At 36.5% G+C, this 26,623-nt stretch overlaps 1 protein-coding gene across 2 annotated transcripts in view; it reads right to left on the bottom strand.

Moving 5' to 3' along the window:
• LOC150082916 (uncharacterized) overlaps window positions 1-26,623 on the bottom strand; it is a 159,200-nt gene that overhangs the window by 76,902 nt on the left and 55,675 nt on the right. The window contains exons 4-6 of one of the 2 annotated variants that reach the window (XM_090376910.1): window positions 21,091-21,301; window positions 14,923-15,098; window positions 10,645-10,835 (exon numbers count right to left, since the gene is read on the bottom strand). In XM_090376910.1, the coding sequence (XP_090233036.1) occupies window positions 10,645-10,835; window positions 14,923-15,098; window positions 21,091-21,301 (578 nt within the window). Of the gene's footprint in view, window positions 1-10,644; window positions 10,836-14,922; window positions 15,099-21,090; window positions 21,302-26,623 lie in introns of those variants that run through there. The other variant, XM_090376911.1, reaches the window with a different exon arrangement.

Here is a 26,623-nt window from a genome sequence, read left to right as displayed (position 1 = left end):
ATCAATTCGGCCCTGGAAAGATTGTGCAGGGCTCGAGGGGTAGAATCTTTTTCAGCCTGGTCTGTACTTGTTAACAGGAGAGATTGCTTCTACAGGGATGGGATACACTTAAATAGAAAGGGTGCAAGAATGTTTGCTGATGCTATCGAGGCAGTGTTAGGTGGGTCGGAAAACTGCTAGATTGGGGGGATACAAGGACTAATAGATTAACAGTAGCCACTGGCAGAGGTGAAAGTGATTCTTGCACTGCTTCTATTGGAATGAGCAGCAGCCTGGAAAATAAGATGCAGGATATTTCAGAGACTGCTGGGAATCATTGGGGTACAAGTAAACACATGGGTTGTGTTAGGATAGCTAAGAAAAAGAACAGGTGCATGTATACTTGCGTGTACACCAATGCTAGGAGTTTAGTAAATAAATTTGATGAATTTGAGGTATTCCTCAAAACATCAAAGGCAGATATTATTGGGATTTCAGAAACGTGGTGTCACACAGATATAAGGAATGCAGAACTGGAATTTGGGGAGTACAATGTCTACAGAAAGGATAGACAGGATAGGAAGGGAGGAGGGGTTATGCTGTTAGTTATAACATAAAATCCAATTACCATTAATACATAAAATCCAAGGAAGTGAAGCCAGTCGACATCGCCGGACAGTGCAGTGGCGAGTCAGTTTGGTGTGACATAAGCATTGGGAGATCAAAATTGAGAGTAGGACTGTGCTATAGGCCTAACGACTCTGGTGAGTATAATAAGAAACTGTACAGGGAAATAGAGTGGGCCAGTAAATCAGAGAGTCTTATAATGGGGGATTTTAATCTCCCAGATATTGACTGGAATTTGGGGGCTGGTCACTCACACACTAGCAAGGCTTTTGTGGATTTATTGGATGATTGTTTTCTACATCAGCATGTTTGGGAGGGAACTAGAGGGAGTAATACTCTTGATTTGATTATCAGTAGTGATTCTTCATGTATTAAGAATCTGCAGATAAATGAACCACTAAGTGGCAGTGATCACAGTGTGCTGAAGTGGGATATACTCAAAGAGGTAACTACCATTAGGGGTAAAGGAAGGGTTATTGCTTTCGTAAAGGCGACTACGATGGTCTGAGACAGTATTTAAATTCTATACAGTGGGACCAACTGAAGATGTTACCAGCAGCAAATTCAAAATGGGAAGCATTCAAAGAACTTATCTTGGAAGCAAATAGGCTTTACATACCAACTAAGAAATATTGTTCAAGGTTTAGGCCTAAATGGATGTCAGATGAACTAATGAGACATATGGCAGAGAAGAAAAATGCAAGGGATGCATACAAATTAACACATGACACAGAAACCTATGATAGATACAAGTTGATCTGTAACCAAGTTACAAAGGATGTTAGGCAGGCGAAGGCAGATTACGAGATATCTTTGGCAAGGCATGCAAAGAAAAACAGCAAAGAGTTCTTTACTTATGTAAACGCTAGAAGGAAGGGGATGAATCAGATTGGTCCACTTGATATCGATGGGTCACCTGTTGATGATCCTGCTCAGGTAGCTAACAAACTAAATGAATATTTTGCATCGACATTCACACATGAGAAGTTATTCAGCGAGGGGAATGCCAGAGGTGTATTCAACTCTAGCAGTAAGCTACAGAATCTTGTAATAACTGAGAGTAAAGTGGAGGAGAAATTGTTGAAGATAAACACATGAAAGGCACCTGGGGTGGATGGAATCTATCCAGTTATATTAAAGGAGGCAGCAAAGGAAGTAAGCAAACCCTTAGCCATAATTATGAGAGCTTCCTTGGACTCAGGGGAGGTACCCATGGACTGGAGATGTGCAAATGTGACCCCAATTCACAAAGGAGGATCAAAGGCTGACACAAGTAATTATAGACCTGCGAGTTTAACTTCTGTTCCCGGAAAATTAATGGAGGCACTTGTTAAAGAAGCACTGCAGGATCATCTAGACAGGACTTCAGGTATAGCTCGGACACAGCATGGTTTTGTTATGCGGAAGTCTTGCCTGACCAATTTGATTGGATACGATGATGCAGTCACAAAAGAACTGGATGCAGGGAATAACTTTGATAATATACACTTGGATCTTAGAAAGGCTTTTGATACTGTTGCATATGGAAGATTGCTGCACAAATTGGAGCAGTGTGGCATTGGAGGCAAATTGCTGCTATGGATAAAGGGGTGGTTGAGGGGTAGAAGACAGAGAGTGGTAATCAATGGACACTGCTCATTGTGGACTAATGTTATTAGTGGAGTCCCTAAGGGTTCAGTATTGGGTCCATTATTGTTTTCTGTATTTATAAATGATACTGATGATGGTATATCAAGCTTAATGTCCAAGTTTGCAGACGATACGAAGGTTGGCAGGGTTGTCAAGGACACTACTGACACTATGCTGCTGCAACAGGATCTGGAAAGGTTGAGCAGATGGGCTGAGAGGTGGCAAATGAAGTTTAACATTGACAAATGTAAAGTACTACATATGGGAAACAGCAACCCCAGAGCAACGTATCAACTCTGTGGTACTACACTGACAGTGGTAGAGAATGAAAAGGACCTGGGGGTGGTTGCAGGCAGATATGAAGTTCTCTGGCCAGTGCAGATGGGCTGCAAGAGTAGCTCATGGTGTATTGTCAATGATATATAGGAATTTTTCTAGCAGTGATAAGAAGGTGATTAATCCCTTGTATAAGTCAATGGTCAGACCACACCTAGAGTACTGTATACAGGCCTGGAGGCCTCATTTCTAGAAGGATGTAGAGCCGCTGGAACGAGTACAGAGAAGGGCAACAAGATTAGTGAATGGAACAAAGGGGTGCCCTTACGAAGAAAGGCTTACGTTTTGCAAATTACAGTGTCTGGGGACTAGGCACCAGCGAGGTGATCTGATAGAGGTGTATAAAGCCTTGAATGGTTTGAGCATGCTCAATGCTGATGGGATTCTCCCTCTTGCTCAGAATAATCACCTGAGAGGGAATAAATTCAAATTGAGGAAAGACAGATGTAGGATAGACGTGCGGAAATTTGCCTTTAGCCAGCGGGGTGGTTGGTTGGCGGAACAGACTTCCATCCCTTGTCGTGGAAGTTGCTAGCCTAAATAAGTTTAAGGCTCAGCTGGACAGGTATTTCGAACGAACAGAGGGGTGAAGTGGAAGTGGTGATTTATTTATTTATTTTATTATTATTATTTTTTTTTTTTTTTTGGCTGGTGCTGCATAAGCTTGCTTTCTTACATCAAATGCCTCTACTAATGCTAATGCCAGTCCTGGTACATTAACTACGGTGGCTCTCGAACACCCCACCAACTCAGCCATTTGGGAAATAGAGGCACTAGCTCGTCGAGCACCCACAATCTGTCCTTTATCAAAGTCCAATAAATCCTTCCTTTTACCCATCACGCTCGGAATTTTACTACCTACTGAACCACTGACACCTTGTCTACACTACATAGGTTGACTAACTGCGCACTTTCGTACCTGACATGGTCAAGGGTCCCATTCAGTTTTCATAGGGAGTGGTCATAATTCAGTGATCACTCAGTGTATATATATTAATTTTGAAGACTATAAAATAAACAAAGCATAATGTTTCGAGTTGATATTAACTATAAAATATTGGTCTAAATACACCATAGTTTACCCATAAATTTATCTACATAAATAGTGTAACGGCATCGTTTGGTTATATCTCATATTGTGGCTACCTTCGACAACAAAATACCAGTAATTGCACTACTTCGAATAGCATTAGTAGAATAAATAATGCTTCTCTAGTAGAGGAGACTACTGTTTATTCTCAGTGGGCACCATCCAGACACATTTCGGAGCTTGCTGGCTCACTCATCAGTGGGCTTACTCATCAGGGGTATATAAATATTAAATGTAATATAAAATCAAAGTTTCAGTTGATAGATAAAAATAAATAAGCAAGTTATGAAAAGGTATACTTTACAACCCCAGTACATTTAACAACTTTTTCTATACCTTTTACCTTTCTATTTCTATCCTTTTCCTCATTTGTAAAACTATTAGTGCAATACAAAGGTGATACGAACATTCCACTTATCCTCATTCTATTGCTATTTTCATCATTATTTAGCTACTACTTTATCCCTTCCCCATCTTCAATTTAAACACCTCACCCCATATCATATGCTTGTTCTAAATAATTTTAATTCTTCTAATTTCTACCGAATTCCTACACTAATATATTTTTCCAAGTTTACTTAAAAATCTACATATTATTAAAAACCTTTTTCCCACTCTGAAAACACTTATTTTAGCTTTATCCTTATTTTATATCATTGACACTGTGTTGGGATTACCTTGTCATACTATAAGAGAATGTGCTAATTTTATTCTTTTAGTTTTTTTGGCTTCATTTCACCTCTCTTCTACTGTTATGGACAAGTATAGAAATGCAGTTCCTGTTACATGGTCAGGTGTAGTCCCCCGATGAAATACTCGACCACGTATCAACATTTACTTCAACTGACATAAGATTTTGCATTTTTGCTATCCCTGTTTTTGACCTATTGCTAAATTTGCCCACCCATATCTGATGGCAGCTTTAACAACTTTTATTTTTAGTTTTCTATATTTTTTATTATTATTTTATTTGTTTAATTATTTTACTTTGCAGTTCCCTGACCTCTAATTGGTTTTTCAATTCGGCCCATAATTGTCTTAATTCATCATAACTTTTAGGATATTAACATTCTTTTGCCTTTTGCAAACCTACAATACTTTTCTTTTCTACTATTCTTACCCTTGGCACTTTGTACTTTTTACTTCCATCTGTGCAAACTTATCTATTCTCTCTCTCTCTCTCTCTCTCTCTCTCTCTCTCTCTCTCTCTCTCTCTCTCTCTCTCTCTCTCTCTCTCTCTCTCTCTCACACACACACACACACCTTGTTCAGATTCATCTTGAACAGGATTTAATAGAAGAAATAAAATGATACCTAAAGGTATGCCCAACAGAGGACGCAAAAGAGAATTATATAAAACGGAATTCATAGGGTACTGAAGGTGAGGATACTTGTTTTAGGTGCGCAATGCCTTGCCTAATAAGAGTTCAATTTGACTATGAAGTATAATATCAGAATGGAGACAATGCAAGGGAAGCCATGCAGGATTACAAATCCAAAATTACTGCTATTGCAAGCACTAGTGAAGGTCCAATGACACCATCTGGTGTCAGAAAAATGATTGAATAGCTTGAGGAAACAGAAGTCATGGAGTGAAGCCAGAAAGAGGATGAAACCCCCAACCAAGAATGGGCTGGGAAAATTGCTACTGCAATCATGGGAAGACAGTTAGTAGTATAACAACAGAGGGCAGAAACAGAGCATATATATGGCAGCAACACTGGTAGGCATCGTGTGTGTGTGTGTGTGTGTGTGTGTGTGTGTGTGTGTGTGTGTGTGTGTGTGTGTGTGTGTGTGTGTGTGTGTGTGTGTGTGTGTGTGTGTGTGTGTGTGTGTGTGTGTGTCAGTATGGAAGTTGTTTGAATGGTTAGTAAAAGTTATTTCTTTAGAAAAAGTTTAGATTACGCTAAATTCAGCTATTTTACTCAATAAATGTAAAGTTATTGCTGAATTCCTTAAACAGTAACACAGATGTGCCTTCAAATGTACATTCACTCACTTAACAAAAAAAAAAAAAAAAAAACTTTCACTGAGAAATTTCAAAATCCTAACCACTGTATAGTAGTACTAAGGTAGCTTCCCACAGAAAAGTATAGTATGTGAACTTTAGTAAAAAAGAAACAATAGTAAATAAAAGTTTTTTATAAAAAAAGGTGTTAGATTACATTAAATTCAGCTGTTTTCCTCAGTACCCAAAAAAAAAAAAAAAACCCTCTGCTGCAGACTACAACTGAAAGTTAGTAATATTGAAACTCCACTGACATTTGCTATCACCTTGGCACATATGGAAGTAAACACTGGCTTCAGGCTTTTTTCCATTTTGCCATTTCCATTGCCATTTTGTAAAAACCCAAAACTGCATGTTTTAGAGAGCCATCTCCTACAATACAAGAAATATGCCCGAGGCATAATTTCTTGTATTGTAAGGCAAGAAATATGCCTATATGGTATAATTTCATATCTAACTTAATCAACCCCCCCCCACATATTTTGCAGGAAATTGTCCTACATGTTCAGTTACTGCAACAAACTTCAGGGATATGTTAGCAACTGAAACAGTTTTCATACAAAGCAGAGCACTTCCTCATACACCAAGAGATCCATACAAGAACTGATACAACAGCATAATACCACTGCAAGGGTAACACATAATCAGTTTGTTTATTTCCCAAAGCACGGCTACCTCGATTGCCCAATTTCACACCTTGCAGCTTTAAGCTCTGGAGCTGCCCGAAGAGCACGTACTGGACAACATTTCTGACCGACCCAGCAATCCTGATGGACAGTATTACATGATACATGAGAAACAACAGCTTCAATATGTTACATTCTGCAGCTGACTGTGCCATTATTCAGTTTAAACAATGGTAATCACATTGAAGCATCATCATACAGAACAGGAGAAATCACACTGTTAATGTTGTGCTAATGTGCTTGCAACAGTCATGCTATACATATGTTGATGTTAATACTGTTACATGAAAACATCAAGCGAGAAAGTGGCAATGTTAATGTACCAGTTAATGGTGGTTTTTCATTTGCAGTTCACAGTCAAATAGGTTAAGTAACAGGTTAATCATTCACAGCATAAAAAGACTTTCTCCTGGCAGTGATTTTTGGAACTATTTTTCATGTAACTGTGTTCTGCATTATCCAAAGAACATACCTGCTAAATTTGGTTGCAGTTCTTTCATTAAATCATTCTCCAGACAGCTGTAAATAGACTTTGTGGTTGTTATTTCAAACATTTCGAAGACTCTTTTCAATACCAAAATGATGTTACCAACAGCAAATTCAAAATGGGAAGCAGCATTCAAAGAACTTATCTTACAAGCTACTAGGCTTTACATACCAACTAAGAAATATTGTTCAAGGTTTAGGCCTAAATGGTTGTCAGATAAACTAATGAGGAATATGGCAGAGAAGAAAAATGCATGGGATACATACAAATTAACACATGACACAGAAGCCTATGATAGATACAAGTTAATCTGTAACCAAGTTACAAAGGAGGTTAGGCAGGCGAAGGCAGATTATGAGAGATCCTTGGCAAGGGATGCGAAGAAAAACAGCAAAGAGTTCTTTACTTATGTAAACTCTAGAAGGAAGGGGTTGAATCAGATTGGTCCACTTGATATCGATGGGTCAACTGTTGATGACCCTGCTCGGGTAGCTAACAAACTAAATGAATATTTTGCATCGACATTCACACATGAGGAGTTATTCAGCGAGGGGAATGCCAGAGGTGCATCCAACTCTAGCAGTAAGCTAGAGAATCTTGTAATAACTGAGAGTAAAGTGAAGGAGAAATTGTTGAAGATAAACACAAGAAAGGCACCTGGGGTGGATGGGATCTATCCAGTTATATTAAAGGAGGCAGCAAAGGAAGTAAGCAAACCCTTAGCCATAATTATGAGAGCTTCCTTGGACTCAGGGGAGGTACCCATGGACTGGAGATGTGCAAATGTGACCCCAATTCACAAGGGAGGGTCAAAGGCTGACACAAGTAATTATAGACCTGTGAGTTTAACTTCTGTTCCCGGAAAATTAATGGAGGCACTGGTTAAAGAAGCACTGCAGGAGCATCTAGACAAGACTTCAGTTATAGCTCGGACACAGCATGGTTTTGTTAAGGGGAAGTCTTGCCTGACCAATTTGATTGGATACTATGATGCAGTCACAAAAGAACTGGATGCAGGGAATAACTTTGATATTATATACTTGGATCTTAGAAAGGCATTTGATATTGTTGCACATGGAAGCCTGCTGCACAAATTGGAGCAGTGTGGCATTGGAGGCAAATTGCTGCTATGGATAAAGGGGTGGTTGAGGGCGAGAAGACAGAGTGGTAATCAATGGACACTGCTCATCGTGGACTAATGTTATTAGTGGAGTCCCTCAGTGTTCAGTATTGGGTCCTTTATTGTTTTCTGTATTTATAAATGATATTGATGATGGTATATCAAGCTTAATGTCCAAGTTTGCAGACGATACGAAGGTTGGCAGGGTTGTCAAGGACACTACTGACACTATGCTGCTGCAACAGGATCTGGAAAGGTTGAGCAGATGGGCTGAGAGGTGGCAAATGAAGTTTAACATTGACAAATGTAAAGTACTACATATGGGAAACAGCAACCCCAGAGCAACGTATCAACTCTGTGGTACTACACTGACAGCGGTAGAGAATGAAAGGGACCTGGGGGTGGTTGTGCAGGCAGATATGAAGTTCTCTGAGCAGTGCAGACGGGCTGTAAGAGTAGCTCATGGTGTATTGTCAATGATAAATAGGAATTTTTCTAGCAGGGATAAGGAGGTGATTATTCCCTTGTATAAGGCAATGGTCAGGCTACACCTAGAGTGCTGTATACAGGCCTGGAGGCCTCATTTCAAGAAGGATGTAGAGCTGCTGGAACGAGTACAGAGAAGGGCAACAAGATTAGTGAATGGAACAAAGGGGCGCTCTTACGAAGAAAGGCTTAAGTTTTGCGAATTACAGTGTCTGGAGACTAGGCACCAGCGAGGTGATCTGATAGAGGTGTACAAAGCCTTGAATGGTTTGATCATGCTCAATGCTGATGGGATTTCCCCTCTTGCTCAGAATAATCACCTGAGAGGGCATAAATTCAAATTGAGGAAAGATAGATGTAGGATAGATGTGCAGAAATTTGCCTTTAGCCAGCGGGTGGTTGGTAGGTGGAACAGACTTCCATCCTTTGTCGTGGAAGTTGATAGCCTAAATAAGTTTAAGGCTCAGCTGGACAGGTATTTCGAACGAACAGAGGGGTGAAGTGGAAGTGGTTTTTTATTATTTATTTATTTTACTTTAATTTTTTTTTGGCTGATGCTGCATAAGCTTGCTTTCTTGCATCAAATGCCTCTACTAATGCTAATGCTAAATTATCACCATACAGTTTCCTCTCTGATGTGTGGTCTGTTTTCAAACAGACTACAATGGATCTAGATAACACTGCAAACATATAAAATGATTGTGATGAGATTAACAACTATACAGACAGGTAGAACAACTATATAGATAGGCAGTAGGTTGGAATGTCTTAATTATATACTGATTTTAACTTTCCAGATACTGACTAGAACTTGTGAATTAGTTACCCGCACAGTAGCAGAAATTCTGGATTTCTTGGAATAATTGTTTTCTCTGGCAGCATATTAGAGAGGCAACAACAGAAAGTAATATTATGATTTGATTATCAGCAATCACTCTTCATGCATTAAAAACATACACATAAAGGAATCACTAGTGACAATGTTCATAATCAGAGGCATATTTACAGTGAAGCTAATGAAGCTTAAGCTTCAGAGCCCCTCGCTTGCACAGGCACCTTCACCTTCCAAGGTGCTAGGAGTGGGCCCCTAGCAATGTGTTCACATGGTCATGTTTTTGTAAAATTTGACAAAGTAAGATATTTTAACCACAATTGGTCAAGACCACTGTCTCTTTCTGCTCTGACTGCCTCCCCGTCACTTCAATCTGTGACTTGAGTCAAAAAAGTGAAATAAGTTCTGGACGAATGTACCTACCATTGAACAACATTCTCGGCGGCCAGTTGTATGACAATGCAACTATTATGAAAGGCGAGAAAAAAAACGCTACAAGCACTCTTTAAAAACATTAATAAGTATGCAGAATATGTGGTGTGTGCAGCTGATTCCCTTAATCTCATTAAGGAAAAAGCTGCCTCAACGGTACCTGAAGTTGACTATTTTGGTATTTGGCAACAGTTATGTGTTTTCTTTTCAAGCTCGTCTCGTAGACTGAGTATTTTAAACACACATGCCAACATGGATTTTTCTTTAAAGAACCTAAGTGTAATGAGATAGTCTGCCCATTACAAAGCTGTTCAAACCTTGCAAATTGGGTACAATGACATTTTAAGGAACAGAATATACTTTCAAAGACTCGGAAGAGAAACCTGAACGCAAACAAGATGCAAAATGTTTATTCAAAAATTTCCTAAAGCTCGAATACATCATTTTAACTGCAATTTTGCAAGACATTTTGGAATGTTTTAATATTTGTAAGATAATAAAAGAAGTTTACCTCAATATAGTATGGAGAACACTTCCGTATGTACTCTCCAGAAATTAAAACGAAAAAAAAAAAAAATCAGAAAAACTTACATTAGAGTAACAAATTTTCGATTTTTTCATTTTAATTTCTGGAGAGATCATACCGAAGTGTTCTATGTACTATATTGAGGTAAACTTCTCTTATTATTTTACAAATATTGATATCAACGTAGAACGTATTGAGCATTACAGCTTGGTTCATACTATGGAATGTTTTAATAAAAACATGTGAGAAATTACAGACTCCTGATTTGGACGTATATGAAGGGTACCTTCTTTTTTCATCTTTAAATTTATTTATTTAAGAACTGAGAGAAAATTCAGATAAAAAATTAATGAGATATGGAACAAAAGTGATAAAGATGAGCAATGAAATCAATAGAAATTTTTACCTCAATAAAAGACAATGGTGATGATAGCTGAAAGTCCAAAAATAATAGCTGAACAAAACCATTTTGGTTGAGGTTTTCTATCACATATTCAGCCATATATTCTTGAAGCTGCTCATTTTGGAATTTGGGAGATTCGATGTAGCCCCTCGACGGATGAGTTAAGTCACTTCCTTGAAATACAAAACTATTGTCTGAAAGAGAAAAAAAATTTTATCTAAAACATTTTAGTAGTTCTGCCTTGTATTAAGCTAAATATTTTTTTTTTTTAAGAATACAAATATAAAAAACTAGAAAAAAATATTTATTATTTAGATTAAATGAAATATATATTTAAGGTATCAATTTTAAAAACTCCCTATGATGCAGGTAGCTGGATTTCTGAGTAGGGAAAGAAAGAATTTGAAGTTGCATTTTTGATGTTAAACTATTTTATTTGTGTTTTTTTACAAAAATTTAATGGAAATTAAAAACCAGATTTCTTCAGTACGGTACTGACCATAAAGATAGATTTAGTTAGCTCACAGCTTATTTTGGATTTTAATATATAACGAATATCAAAATATTATTAATATACTTTGTGGCTTGGTAAATTAATTACTTTAAGATGTGACTAAAATTCCTGTCTATCTATATCCCCTTCTTTCAATTAATAGTCTTAGTTAAATGAGTTAGTGATAAATACAAACTATACAGAGAAATGGAGTGGGTGAGTAAATCATAATGTCTTATAATGGGGGATTTTAACTTTCCACATATGACTGGACCGTGTGGATTGGTCACTCACACAGTAGCAAGACTTTTTTGGATTTATTGGATGATTATTTCCTACACCAGCATCTTAGAGAAGCAACAAGAAAAAGCAATACTTTTGATCTGATTATTAGCAATGACCCTTCATACATTAAGAATCTGCAAATAAAAGACCCACTAGGTGGCAGTGATTACAATATACTGATGTGGATTTACTTAAAGATATAACCACTGCCAAAAGCAAGGAAAAAAGCTTTTGCTTCTGAAAGCTGACTACAATGATCTCAGTCAGTTTTTAAAAATTCTATGCAGTAGGACCAACAGCAAATTCAAAATGGGAAGCATTCAGGGATGTTACCATAGAAACTTCTAAGCTTTTTATACCTTTATGTATGAAGGGTCATTGCTGATAATCAGATCAAAAGTATTGCTTTTTCTTGTTACTTCTCTCTAATAAGAGATACAGTTCAAGGCATAGACCTAAATGGATGTCAGAAAAATCAATGAGACTTGTGGCAGTGAATAAAATGAATGGGACGCACAAATTATCAGCTGACAGAGATGCTTACAATAGATATAAACTAGTCTTCAATCTAAGGCAGATTACAAGAAGTCTTTGGCAAAGAAAAGCAGGAACAACTTCATTACTTACATAAACAGTAAAAGGAAGAGGTTGAATCACATTGGTCAAATAGACATGAATGGATTAACTGTTGATGATCCTGCTCAGGTTGCAGATAAACTGAATAGGTATTCTGCATCTATTCATACATAAGCAATTTTTTAGGGCTAGGGATGCTAGAAGAGTCAAATTCTGGTGGAGAGCTGAATGATTTTATGATAACTGAGAGGAAAGTAGAGGAGAAATTGTCAAAGCTAAATGTAAAAAAGGCACCTGGGGTGGATGGGATCTATCCAGATATTTTAAAGGAAGCTGCAAGAGGTAAGAGAAATTTTAGCCATGATTATGAGCATCCTTTGATTCAAGGGATGATTCCTATGGACTGGAGATGTGGAAATATATCCCCAATTCACAAAGGGGATCAAAGAGTGACACTAGTAATGACAGACCCATTACCTTGACTTCTGTTCCTGGAAAAATGGAGTTATTGGTTAATAAAGTAAGGCAGGACCATCCAGACAGGAATGTAATTATACTGGAGTCATATCATGGATTTGCTAAAGGGAAATTTTGTATGACCAACCTGAATGGAACATGTGATATAGTAAAAAAAACCGAATGCCAAATATTATTTTAATATCACATACTTGGATTTCAGGAAGTCTTTTGATACTGTTGCACATAAAACACTGCTGTACAAATTGCAGCAGTAGCATTGAGGGCAAGTTACTTTTATGGATAAAGGGATGGTTAAGTGGAAGAAGACAGTAGTTATCAATGGACACAGATCTTGTTATTAGTGGAGTCCCCCAAGGCACTAGTGCTTGACCCATTGTTGATTTCTGTATTTATTAATGATATCAATGAAGGTTTATCAGGTTTAATGTCTAAGTTTTCAGATGATACAAGGAATGGTAGGGTGGTTAATGACAGTAATCAAGGGTTATTACAACAAGATCTAGAAAAATTAAGTAGATGAGTTAAGAAATCGCAACTGAAGCAAAACAGTGACAAGCGCAAGGTACTGCATATGCATAGCAGTAATTCCAGATTAATTACCAACAGTGCAGAACTACTCGGGGGAGCAGAAAATGAAAGATGCAGGTAATTATGCAGTCAGATATGAAGTTCTCCGAGCAGTGAAGACAGGTTTCCAGGCCAGCTCGTGGGGTCTTGTCACTGATCCATAACTTGCACAAAAATATTGCACACACACACACACACACAGTATTCACTTCAAATAAAGACAAAAGTTGAAGATGGTAAGAACTTTCTAAACATTATTGTACTTCTTATATGATTGCAAGTTCTTTCCTAATTGATTATAAGTCCTAAATTTTGGCTTAATGATGAAAGTTAGGTTTATTTATTATGCCTTGTAAAGATACCAAGCTCTTAACACTTTGTACCACAAATAACTAAGCATTCATAAGAAAATAGCAACATTTCTGAGTTTATTATGAAATGCTATCATGATGTGAGGGGAATAAATTCTGACATATACATTAATAGTTAATGTAATAAATTCATTTTATTACATTAATTCAGAAATAAAATGCCTTAATTTTTACAAATAATGAATATTGCTATATAGATTAATAACAGACCACAATTTTCAAAGAGTTTCGGAATGCAATACAACATAGATACGCGCCTCCATAGCTAGGTGGGCAGGAGCAGCAGTGCGTAGCACACGCTTCTTGATTAGACCGGGGTTCGAGCCTGTGACCACCAAATACAGAGGATGCAGAAGGGTCAGGGAATGACCACCGCATATCCCCGGAGCAATATGGCCTTAGCTGCTAATGCTCCTAAAAAAAAAAAAAAAAAAAAAAAAAAAAACAACAAATAACAACATAGATACATTCAGTTTAAAGGAAATTTAAGATTAATTATAGGTTGTGATATTCTGAAAGTTTAAGAATAGTTACATAAGGATTCTTTACATAAGGATATACTTACTCATGATCATGTTCTCTTTTAATTTTATTTTAAGTTTTTTTCCCAAACATAAATGCACTTCTCACAATTGAAACAATTTTGAATAGAGTCTCAAAGTTTATCCATTACTTTACAGTTTTCAGCTGTTTACTAGAGATTAACAGCTATGTAATTTTTCATTGTTTCAATCGGTTAGTGAAGTAACACAAGAAATGCAAGACAACATTTTCTAACAACAGTAATATTACCACATATTAAGCAATTAAATTTCTGGTTTCAGACTAAGCTGATGTTAAAAACCACTTTGTTTAAGGGAGATCACAGATAGTGATCAAGAGAATAATCAGATTAAGAGTACATAATGACCTGTGTTTACTATTCTCATATGAAATCAAGTTAACTGGAAAAAAATATTGTAGAAGGAGCCAATCCATTGGGGACAGGGAGTACTGACTAAGTTCAAGTTCCTTGGGCTGTGGCACTTCTACTACCATTTGCTACTACCTTGTTACAACTAAGAGAATGGAACTACTGTTATAAATCTGTCTCCATCTCATCTTTGAGACCTTTTGCTTTCTTATTATGTTCACCAACTTTACGTAACTTCATTTTGTTAATGATATCTCCATAATTAGGGCTGATTAGAGGGATTCAATATTCGATTTCTTACAGTTCATTGGCACTTGCAAGATGATCAAATGAATATACAGTCTACTTCAATCAAAACATAATACAGAAATGTTAATGGTAATCTGTAGGAGTTTTGGCTTACTAATGATAAATTATAACCCTTTCTCCACAAGGAAATTCACTTTATTACAACTTATATGGCTTAAATGTTATCCTCACTTCACAAGTAATTTTTAATGATTAATACTTAAAAATGAAGTACTATTTTCAAATTTTAAGAATTCACTTTTTTAAAACATCAGTAGGAAAAAAAAAAAAAAAAAAAAAAAACTTACCGACACTTTTAAAATCTAGTGAAACTGAGAAAGTCTGAGGCTGAATATACACAAAATCCACAATGATAGTACTACTTTTGGACTGGTACAGAGTAAAAGGATTACCTCGACGATGGCCACAAAAAACATCACCTAGATGGTTGGAAGGTCGATCTATTATTCTTACAAAATTGCACCTAAAATATTTAAAAATAGCTGCATTATATGAAAACTATTAAATATGAGAGAGAGAGAGAGAGAGAAAACCAAAATTTGTTTTATGAAATTCAAACTAATAAAAAGGACTTAACCAGTTATGTACTAAAATTGCCAAATAAAATATGCAAGTCTGCAAAATGAGCTACTAACCTAAGGAGAGTGAGGTATGAACCAAATAGAAGTGTTTTTTTTTCTCTTATTGTTGAAGAGAATTGAAGGTATTTAAATCCAAATAAATATTTTTTTTGTTTAAATTTTATATGAAAATTAAACCCTTTCTTTCAGACTTCAGAAATAACAAGGCATTTTGTCCATATGGAGCCCAGTTACTGCCTCAGTCTGATGGTATTTACCACCAGTTTAAACATTTTAATTAATAGTAAAGCAAATTTAACTTGCATCTAATTAAGATGCTTCAGATAGAAATATCAAAACACTGTATGAAGCATTATCATTCTCTCATGACCATTGAAGTAATTTATGAAATACTGAACCAAGCCACGTTTTACAGTTCCTGTAAAGAAATTGTAAGCAAAACAAAATTCATGTGCCCTTCACAATATTTACATTTAGAGTGCAAGGATACCAGAATTTTCCTAATCACCATATTTTGATGTCTAACATGCCTGCTGGGCATGTTAGACATCACTCTGATGCAATCCTAACTTCTGATCAGGGTGTTCTAGAGGCACTTCAGCCTCTGAATAAGCTTCAGTGTTCACTGCAACTATATGACATGACAAAACTATTTGCAAATTACTTAAAGCTCTTCTACCACAAACTAAAAAACTTAGTAGTTTGTGGTAGAATACAAAAAAATACAGAATCAAAACATCAATTTTTTTTATTTCATAGTGCAGCACTTTTTTTCATAACATTCTAGCAACTTCAGTGAATTTTTCTTTAGAATTTAAAAGACAATCAATCAGATTTAATGGACAGACAAGAAGTCAATGTTTTGCTGATGCTATCAAGGCAGTGAGAGATGGGTCAGAAAACTGCTACTTGGGGAAGGGAGGATACACACACTAATAGCTTAACTAGAGCCACAAGCAGAGGTGAAAGTGATTCTTGCACTTATACTATTGGTACATACAGCAGCCAGGAAAGCAAGGTGTATGGGACTTCAGGCCCTGCTGTAGGTCATCAACCTCGGGACTGTGACCGAAAGATTCCTCCCAGACGTAACATTTATAATGAATAAAGTACAGGGAAGGTAGTTCTCAATGAGCTTTGAAACGTCTTTCCTGGTAATGGGGCACAGCTCCCTTAATGAGAAACTATTTTCAGCTGGGACTCTCAAACTGATGCAGGGAAAAGATAAAAGATAACTGGTTTCATACAATCTTCGACTGCACTCAATATGAAGAGCAGCGAGCCAAACTGAAAACTATTGTGACAAACCTTGACCCTAGCCATATTGACCAACTTATTACAATAACTGACAACCTGAGGGCAACATTTGCTAAGGAAGTTTTTGCCAGATGCAGACACCTAAACCTGACTAGAACTAATGACCACCAACCTAGGACATGAGCTGACTGCAAAATGATGAATGTCCTATCATAACTTTTTTTTGCTCTCTTTCTCTCTTCGTGTTCTGCTTTGGGTCTGGGACTAATTCCTGGATCCGGAGTAGCAGTAGCACTCTCCTGCTACACTTCCCCCCCCCCCCCCTCTGTCCTGCACAGGATGAAAAACTTTTTTTTTATTAGTATTTATTTATTAATCTCCCTATCTGTTGCTGGCACCTGATCGATGCTCCCTTCCTTTCTGCAATCGGGATGTGGGATTTAAAGAATTTTTTTATTTTTTATTTTTTTCGTTCTCGTGTTGTGCCCTAGCCTGGGGCTCCCCAGGTCAGGCTAGCAACCTCTCACCCACTCATTTTTATTATTATTATTTTCTCTCCTAACAATTTATCCTGGACTGGGGCTCCTCTGGGCTGGGGAGCCCCCTCCCCTTGTCCTTCCCCCTCTTCACCTTATTCTAGTTTTCTTATCCTCCCTGGGAAATTCATTCCCCAAGGAGGAGGACGAGCAGTAGTAGGGAAGGCCTTGCCTTCCCATGGCTAGGGACAAGTACCTGGAAGCAGAAGTCTAGGTGATCACTGCTTCCAGGTAGCCAAAAGGCCAATACACAACACTACAAAACACACACACAAGCTCACAGACAATTTTTCTGTCCTATCACTTTCTCCCATGCGGAATGAAAAAAAATTTTTTTTTTCTCCTTTCTCTCTGCTTCCTTTTCTCCTATTCCAGTTCAACTGGCACAGAACCCTCCGTCCTGTGCAGGAGGATTTTTTTTTTCCCCCCACACTGGCCTTACTTTGACAGTCTGCAAAACTGAACTGAGCAAAGAGGTGGAGATGAACTTCTGTTCTAGGAGCTGCCCATACAAAAATACAAATACAATAAAATCATGGAACAAACATATACATGGGCTGTGTTAGGGTAACTAAGAGTAAGAACATATGTATGTATACTTGCATGTACACTAATGATATGAGCATTGTATATAAATCTGATGATTTGAAATACTGAGAAATGGCAGTTGAAGTTTAATATTGAAAAATGCAAGGTACTGCATATGCATAGTGGTAATCTCCAAGGAACTTATCAACTGTTGTACTATACTCAGAGTAGTGGAGAATGAAAAAAGACCTAGGGGTAACTGTGCAGTCAGATACGAAATTCTCTGAACAGTGCAGGCATACTGCCAGGACAGCTCGTGGGGTTTTGTCAATCATATAATGGACTTTATTACACTTCTAGCTTTTTTTTGACTTATTCATAGTAATGAATATTTCTAAGGCAGTTAACATCTGGATGACATATGGCAACTGCTTCATATTGGTCACAGTAGCACTTGGGTCATGTCAAGCAGTGGGTAATGCCTGGCTATCCATTTCTGCACAAAAGAGCCATAGCCAGCTAGTCCACTGAAAAACAGTGCATCTATTTTTCAACAGACTAAATAGCTAGAGAATTTCAGTTTATAGTGCTAGTTTTATGCTATAATTATCTGTATAGAGATTTTATTTTATACAAAATTCTATTTCCATTTTCCATTTTAAACAATATACTATTACATTAGTATTTAAGTTCTGGTTCAATATAAAAATAGTTAAATGCTTAAAGTGCGGTACTCACCTTGAATATAATCTGCAATAGTTTTATGAAAAGACTGATGGCTAAATATAAGGTGGGATGAGATTTAATTTTACCGAATTTTAAAATAAGCGCAAGGAAGCAGAAGTGCACTACTCCGTCCCTGGTTGTCATAAAATAGTTGATCTGGAACAAAGGAATTGATAATGCCAATAGTAGTGACGACAGACTTTCGTTAAGTTATAACGTCTTCAGTTGGCGGTGTTAAGTGAGAAGTAACGCGTGCTGTATTTTAAGGAATTTCCTATACTCTGGTGATGCTCTTTGGAACACGTGGGAATCTCAGATGTGAGAGATTCCAAGCCAAGGAAAGGTGAAAGGGAAGTTTTGCATTTAGGATGTTGAGATTAGTGTTGTGTCAAAACCATTCGATAATGAGGGCTTCATATTGAAGAATTTTGTGGCTGGTTTTAAGTCTTATAATGGTGATAGTGGAGTCAATTAAAGGAGTGTGATTGTGGGTTTGGGCATGAATTGTGAGTTCTGTACTAGCTTGTCCCGATCTAAGACTATTAGAGTGGTAGTATGCGCAAGTGTTGGAGGTTTTGGTAGAACCTCCAACAATTGGTAGTACTACTACCAAGTTTGGTTCTACCAAAACCTCCAACACTTGCGCATACTACCACTCTAATAGTCTTAGATCGGGACAAGCTAGTACAGAACTCACAATTCATGCCCAAACCCACAATCACACTCCTTTAATTGACTCCACTATCACCATTATAAGACTTAAAACCAGCCACAAAATTCTTCAATATGAAGCCCTCATTATCGAATGGTTTTGACACAACACTAATCTCAACATCCTAAATGCAAAACTTCCCTTTCACCTTTCCTTGGCTTGGAATCTCTCACATCTGAGATTCCCACGTGTTCCAAAGAGCATCACCAGAGTATAGGAAATTCCTTAAAATACAGCACGCGTTACTTCTCACTTAACACCGCCAACTGAAGATGTTGTAACTTAACGAAAGTCTGTCATCACGACTATTGGCATTATCAATTCCTTTATGTTCCAGATCAACTATTTTATGACAACCAGGGACGGAGTAGTGCACTTCTGCTTCCTTGCGCTTATTTTAAAATTCCGTTAAATTAAATCTCATCCCATCTTAATGCATTAACTTAACCATTCCACCTTATATTTAGCCATCAGTCTTTTCATAAAACTATTGCAGATTATATTCAAGGAGAGTACTGCACTTTAAGCATTTCACTATTTTTATATTAGTCTATTATCACGGTACTATAAGAATTCTATAACTTTATACTTGTCAGTTCTGGTTCAATTATTATTTGCTTCAGTTTATTCGGTTATGTTTTACAGCATAAACCAGAATATATTCCAGAAATGCTATAGGTAATATTTTAATATCAGTCTGTCTGAATTTATTAAATAGTAGCCTACAGTCTACTGTTACTATGGAAATCAGAATTAAATGTATGTGCATGCACACACACAACTAAATGTTATGGCTGCACATCAAAGATTGTTTTGTGAAAAGCTGTTATGATATTTTAGTTATACTAAAAAATATAAAATTTAAACAAATTATATTATATTTAAACACACACACACACACACACACACACACACACACACACACACACACACACACACACACACACACACACACACACAATCATTGAATTACATTAAATAAGGTTAAATTATAATAAAATGTATAAATAAATAAATCCTTAAGTATTCATTAGAGGCAGCGACATGCAATTCCTCCATATGAAGCTGAAATACATCCAATATTTTAAATTAAATAAAATAAAACATAAGCCAGTAGTATGGCAAAAACTGTAGAGCGAAAATTAACATAAAAATAACTCAAATAAACAATCGAACGAAAAAAAAGAATAGATATAAATAGTAGCCCAGAAACCCTTGTATAATTTCGATCTTTAAATCCAATTAACAAAAACTATACAAAATTTAGGATAATGCCAATTATTTATTAATTTAGTGGTAACCCCCCCCCCCCGAGAGGTACCAGTTCCGAAAGACGTGAAATATCACCAAAAGAGGGTTAAAGGAACTACCAAACGATAACAAAATCAAAATAAATTAAAATAAAATAGACTGACGATCATGCCCCATCTCGACATGGAATCGCTGGAGGGAGGGTGAATTGGTACTTCGATCTTTTCACCATGGCGACGATTTGTATAGCGATTGAAATGCAGCGATTCCATGACCATTATTGGCCTCGTGGTCCTCTGTCGAGATGGGGCATGATCGTCAGTCTATTTTATTTTAATTTATTTTGATTTTGTTATCGTTTGGTAGTTCCTTTAAACCTCTTTTGGTGATATTTCACGTCTTTCGGAACTGGTACCTCTCGGGGGGGTACCGCTAAATTAATAAATAATTGGCATTATCCTAAATTTTGTATAGTTTTTGTTAATTGGATTTAAAGATCGAAATTATACAAGGGTTTCTGGGCTACTATTTATATCTATTCTTTTTTTCGTTCGATTGTTTATTTGGGTTATTTTTATGTTAATTTTCGCTCTACAGTTTTTGCCATACTACTGGCTTATGTTTTATTTAATTTAAAATATTGGATATATATATATATATTTTTTTTTTAAATACAGTATTATAATTTATATATTTTTTAAATATATTTAAAATAATTTTTTTAAATAAAATATAATTTAGTTATATTAAAAAAATTCATAAATCTAACTTTTTCATTAATGTATACACAATTTTTAATTTCATAACTTGGAAATCTGCAAGCAGTTGTTTAAATAGCATAAAAAATTTACAGTGCACTCTTACTTGCAGAAATTGCTATCTGTTTCAAAACAAGAAGGCACATCAATATGGTGGATCGATACAACAAAGTGGCAGGATGAACAAGTTATGAGCTTGAGCCTGCAGTTTCGCCAAGTTTTTGGCCAATTGGTCCCATTTTCAAATACATTTAAATGGTAGGTTTCTCCTTTTGCAATGTTATATACATTGTGGCTCTTCATCCAACTACAAATTGCTGTAAAGAAAAATAACACAACAATTATCAAATAAAAGATAAATACTAAATATCAGAATGCCTTTATACAGAAAAAGAGCTTGAACTCTAACAAACATTACTGATCAACTTTTTAATGAACTTTCTCCCCACGTCATTGGCCATGTTTTAAGTTTTCATGTAATATGGCAAGTTAGTTTAAAATCATTTCAGTGAATGGGCTATACAGACAACATTGCCATTCAAACACCAATGTTCTTTGTTTTAAAAAGGACGGTTCTTAGAACATACTTCACAGGACTGGCAAAAATGCAACTGCTGGGAGCCATTTTCATACCTTTAGGTTTAAATATGACATAGCACCCATTTATACAAAAATTAATGAATTAGTTCACAAGAATGGGCATTCTTCGATAATCAGGGAGAGAGAGAGAGAGAGAGAGTACTTCTAATCACCGAACGTTACTTTTAGAAGACTCAGTATAACTGCTTCAACCCTCCTGGGCATATGTTTTACCAACTTCTAGTAGTTTATCAGTTTACATTTGCCTCCATTCCTGCAAAAGACACTTTGGAAGTCCATTTTGACCACAGATTGATCCAGTGCTCCAACACATCCTACAGATGTTCAATGAGATTGAGTTCAGGACCAGCTAGTATAACTTCAACATTGCCCACAAACTAATACTGTTTGACCCTTCTGCATGGAGCATCTCTTGCTGATACTGACAGGGCTAAGTTCTATAGCAGTGCCATAGCGTAAGTAGCAGCACAGGTGACCAAAACTCCTAAGTAGGTCACAGAATTCATGGTTTCAAGCATTATCATCAACAGATCAAGTTCAAACCACATGAAACATTCTCCTATGAAGACAGCCTCCAACAAACTTCAAAATTAAGCCAATACACTCATACAAAATTCGGGAAATCTTCACATCAAAACATGTCTATCAGAATGAAACACTGTGAGAGATGTATCACTCCTTCTGCTGTTCAGGAATATAAGGAGCACCACTACAAATGATGACCACGACATTGGGCTCATGCACAACTTGCCCTTCCATAATCCATTGCTATGCAGCTGCCTATGGATGGGAGATGCATTGACAGATGTTCCTGTGGCCTCTTGGTTCTGCTTAATTTTTTTTTTCAGACAACACGTACAAGACATGAACTATCCTCTATGGTTTGCCAAAGATGTCACAAATTTATGGGACTATTCAGACCATTTTTTAATTGAAGGTTCCATCTTTGAATGATCTGCCACATTGAATTTTGAGAGGTTTAAATTTAAAAATACTACTTATAACAGCAATGGAATACCTTTTCTGACCTGTACACAAAAAAAATAAATAATAATAAAATAACAATTTTGTGAAAAATCTGACTTAGATCAGTAAATAGTTTAGATCTAACTTAAATCTGACTTAGATTAGTAAATAGTTTATTGATGTTATAAAATGGTATGGTAATAATAATTGAAAAAGCTTCTAATGACAATGTTGGTGCTGCATAATTTTTTGCACAATTGCACTTATTTCCACTAGATGTGGCTGATGGACTATAAAAGAATTTTGTCCTAAAAAAAAAAAAAAAAAAAAGTATAAATATTCTTCTGTGTGCTACTCATGCAAATTGTGTTACCACTGCTGACCTCCATTCCATTTAAAATATCTTTTGACAGCCACTCCCCAGACCGAAGTAAAAAAAGAATTGATAGAAATGGTCAAGGATATGTCTCCCAGGGGAAGAAAGGTAATGTTGTACAGCAGCTATCATCTTTTAAGGGCACAATGGATGTTGTATACATTGGTACTAATGATATCAATGATAGAAGGACCTGAGGATTTACTTAGCAGAGCAATGTTAAAAAAAAGTCAGAGTTAGGATGAAATTTGAAAATGTCCACAATTCTGCTCAGCCATGATAAAAGGGAATATATGAAAGCCTTTTCAATCACTTTGGCCCAGGAGAGATTGTGCCAGGCACTTGAGATACAATATTCCTTGGCATGGTATGTATGGAAAGAGTTTTTTTCTTTTTTTTTTTTTAAAAAAGAAGGATGCGATATACTTAAATAGCACTAGTGTAAAAATATTTGCTGATGCTATCAAGATAGTGTTAGGTGGGTCAGAAAACTGCTAGTTGGGACACACACTAATATGAGTGTGTGGCTATTAAATAAAAAATGTTTTGCATGCAGCTACTATACACCAAATACCACCTGCAAAATAAAGGCACAGAAGTTGACTTTGAACCTTTCCCTATGTTTGCCAAGTAACGTTCCAATACATCCATTTGCTTTGCAGTGGGACAGGTTTTCATTACCTTGTGTATTTGCAGTTTTCTGGAAAAATGATAGACAAAAGAATCGAATGAATCAACCTCAAATTAAAAAGAATAAAAAAAAAAAAAAACTAAAGAAAACATCAACTGAAAGTCATGGAGTTGCTACATCAAGTTTATGGGGAAAATATGTCGAGAGCTTGCATGTTTGAATGGCATAAAATATTTTTTAGAAGGAAGAGAGAATGTGAAAAAAACAATTGACCAGGACATCCAGTATCCACAAAAACTGATGAAAATGTGGACCAGGTAAGAACACTGAGTAGAAGTGATCCTCATTTAAGCAACAGAGTAGTTGCATCAGAACTCAATATGGACAAAAAAAAAAAAAAAAAAAAAACACACACAACACCACACACAGATATTACAATTTTAACTGAATATTTAGGCAAGAGAAAATTTCCCAAGATAGTGCAAAAAATTTTGCACCATTTTGGTAAACACCAAAGAAACTGAAGACTTCAAGTTTGTGAAAATGTTTTGAAAAAAAAATATTGAAGATCCAGACTGGGTATCCAAATTACCTGTGATGAAAGTTAGCTGTTCCAGTACAACCCAGAAACTAAAAGACAGTCAATGCAATGGAAGATAAAAAATTCCACCAGAACAAAAAACCAAGATTATTAAAATCAAAAATTAAAACCATGTTTCTTATTTTCTTCAACATTAAAGGAATTATTATGGCTGAATAAGTTCCACCAAATTAGACTTTCAATCAAACATATATTGAAGTTCATAAGGGTGTGTGAAAATATTCAAAGGAAGAGACCTGAGTTGTGAAAGATTGTCTTGATGAAGCATCCAGCCAATGCTCCAGCACACAACACACTGTTTGCCAGTTTCTGGCCAAAAAAATCCCTGTGTGTAAACCTGGACTATACTTGCCAAGCCTATAGGGCCCCTTGTGACTTTTTTTTTTTTTTTTGCTTCTCTAAACTGAAAAGTATACTTAAGAGAACCTATTTTGTCCACCGAAGACATTCAGAAAAAAGTGTTTTTTTTTTTTTCTGAATGTCAGGAGGTGATTTCGGAAATGTTTCTGTGCATGAAAGAAATGTACAGAACAGTGTGTGCAAGCCCAAAGCAATTATTTTGAAAAGGATTACTTGTAAGTATGAAATATTTCATATTTATTTTATTGCAGTAGTATTGTTATTTAATAGCCACACTTTGTAATTTAATGGCAGCCACAAGCAGAGAGGTAAAATTGATTCCCACATTGCTTCTACTGAGACATGCAGCAGGCTGGAAAGCAAGGTTTCAGATTACAGGATTTACTAGCAATTCTCACGAGAAGAGCAAATACATGGGTGTGTTAGAGTTATTAAAATCAAAAAAGGTGCATATATATACTTGCTTGTACAATAATTCTAGGAGTATGGTAAAAAAAAAAAAAATTGAAGTAATAGTTAAGTCATCAAATGCAGTCATTGTACAGATGTCAGAAACATGCCACTCAAACACAGAGAAAGCAGAATTTTAGCATTAGCAGAGGCATTTGATGCAAGAAAGCAAGCTTATGCAGCATCAGCCAAAAAAAAAAAAAAAAAACCACTTCCACTTCACCCCTCTGTTCGTTCAAAATACCTGTCCAGCTGAGCCTTAAACTTATTTAGGCTATCAACTTCCACGATAAGGGATGGAAGTCCGTTCCACCAACCACCCGCCGGCTAAAGGCAAATTTCCGCACGTCTATCCTACATCTGTCTTTCCTCAATTTGAATTTATGCCCTCTCAGGTGATTATTCTGAGCGAGAGGAAGAATCCCATCAGCATTGAGCATGCTGTTGTTATTTTCTTGTTGTTATTTGATTTTTTAGGAGCATTAGCAACTAAGGCCATATTGCTCCAGGATATGCGGTGGTCATTCCCTGACCTTTCCACATCCTCTGTATTTGGTGGTGACGGGCTCGAACCCCGGTCTAATCAAGAACCGTGTGCTACGCACTGCTGCTCCTTCCCACCTGGCTACGGAGGCACCTATTGAGCATGCTCAAACCATTCAAGGCTTTATACACCTTTATCAGATCACCTCGCTGGTACCTAGTCTCCAGACACTGTAATTTGCAAAACTTAAGCCTTTCTTCGTAAGAGCACCCCTTTGTTCCATTCACTAATCTTGTTGCCCTTCTCTGTACTCGTTCCAGCAGCTCTACATCCTTCTTGAAATGAGGCCTCCAGACCTGTATACAGTACTCTAGGTGTGGCCTGACCATTGCCTTATACAAGGGAATAATCACCTCCTTATCCTGGCGAGAAAAATTCCTATATATCATTGACAATACACCATGAGCTATATATCATTGACAATACACCATTTTGTACCCATTGCAAATACAATGGGTACAAAAAGGACAAATGGACGGGGTAGAGGGAGGAGTCATGTTTGGCTCAGAAGCACAGAATCTAAGGCGGTGTACAAGTTGAAGTTGGTGGCCAGCAATAATGTTGCGTCAGTTTAGTTTAACATATGAACTGTGAAAACAAAAATGAGTACAAGCATGTTAATAGGCAAAATAATTAATGATTAAAATGAACAGCAATATACACAAATGAACTAGACAAGTAAATCGGAATGTCTTATAATGGGAGATTTTAACTTTCCACGTATTGACTGGAACTTGTGGAATGGTTGCTCACACAATAGCAGAGCTTTCTGGGTGTAAATAAATGATTGTCTTCTGCATCACCTTGGCTGAGAGACAGTGAGAGAAAGCAATACTCTTTATTTGATTATCAGCAATGTCATTCATAGTTAAGAATTTCCCAATGAAACACCTACCAGGCAAAAGTGGTTACAATATTAGCATTAGTTGAGGCATATGATGCAATAAAGCAAGCATATAACAGCATCAACCAAAAAAAAAAAAAAAAAAAAATCCCTTCCCATTTCATCCATCCGTCACTCCAAATGTTTGTCCAGTTTAGCCTTAAATTCATTTAAGCTATCAATCCCCACAACAACAGATGGAAGTCTGTTCCAGCAATCAACTACCCT

The sequence above is a fragment of the Mastigoproctus giganteus genome, chromosome 7 (assembly GCF_048544385.1).
Source record: "Mastigoproctus giganteus isolate SK-2022 chromosome 7, ASM4854438v1, whole genome shotgun sequence".
In the NCBI taxonomy this organism is placed as follows: domain Eukaryota; kingdom Metazoa; phylum Arthropoda; class Arachnida; order Uropygi; family Thelyphonidae; genus Mastigoproctus; species Mastigoproctus giganteus.
This window is presented reverse-complemented; position numbering and strand designations above follow the sequence as displayed.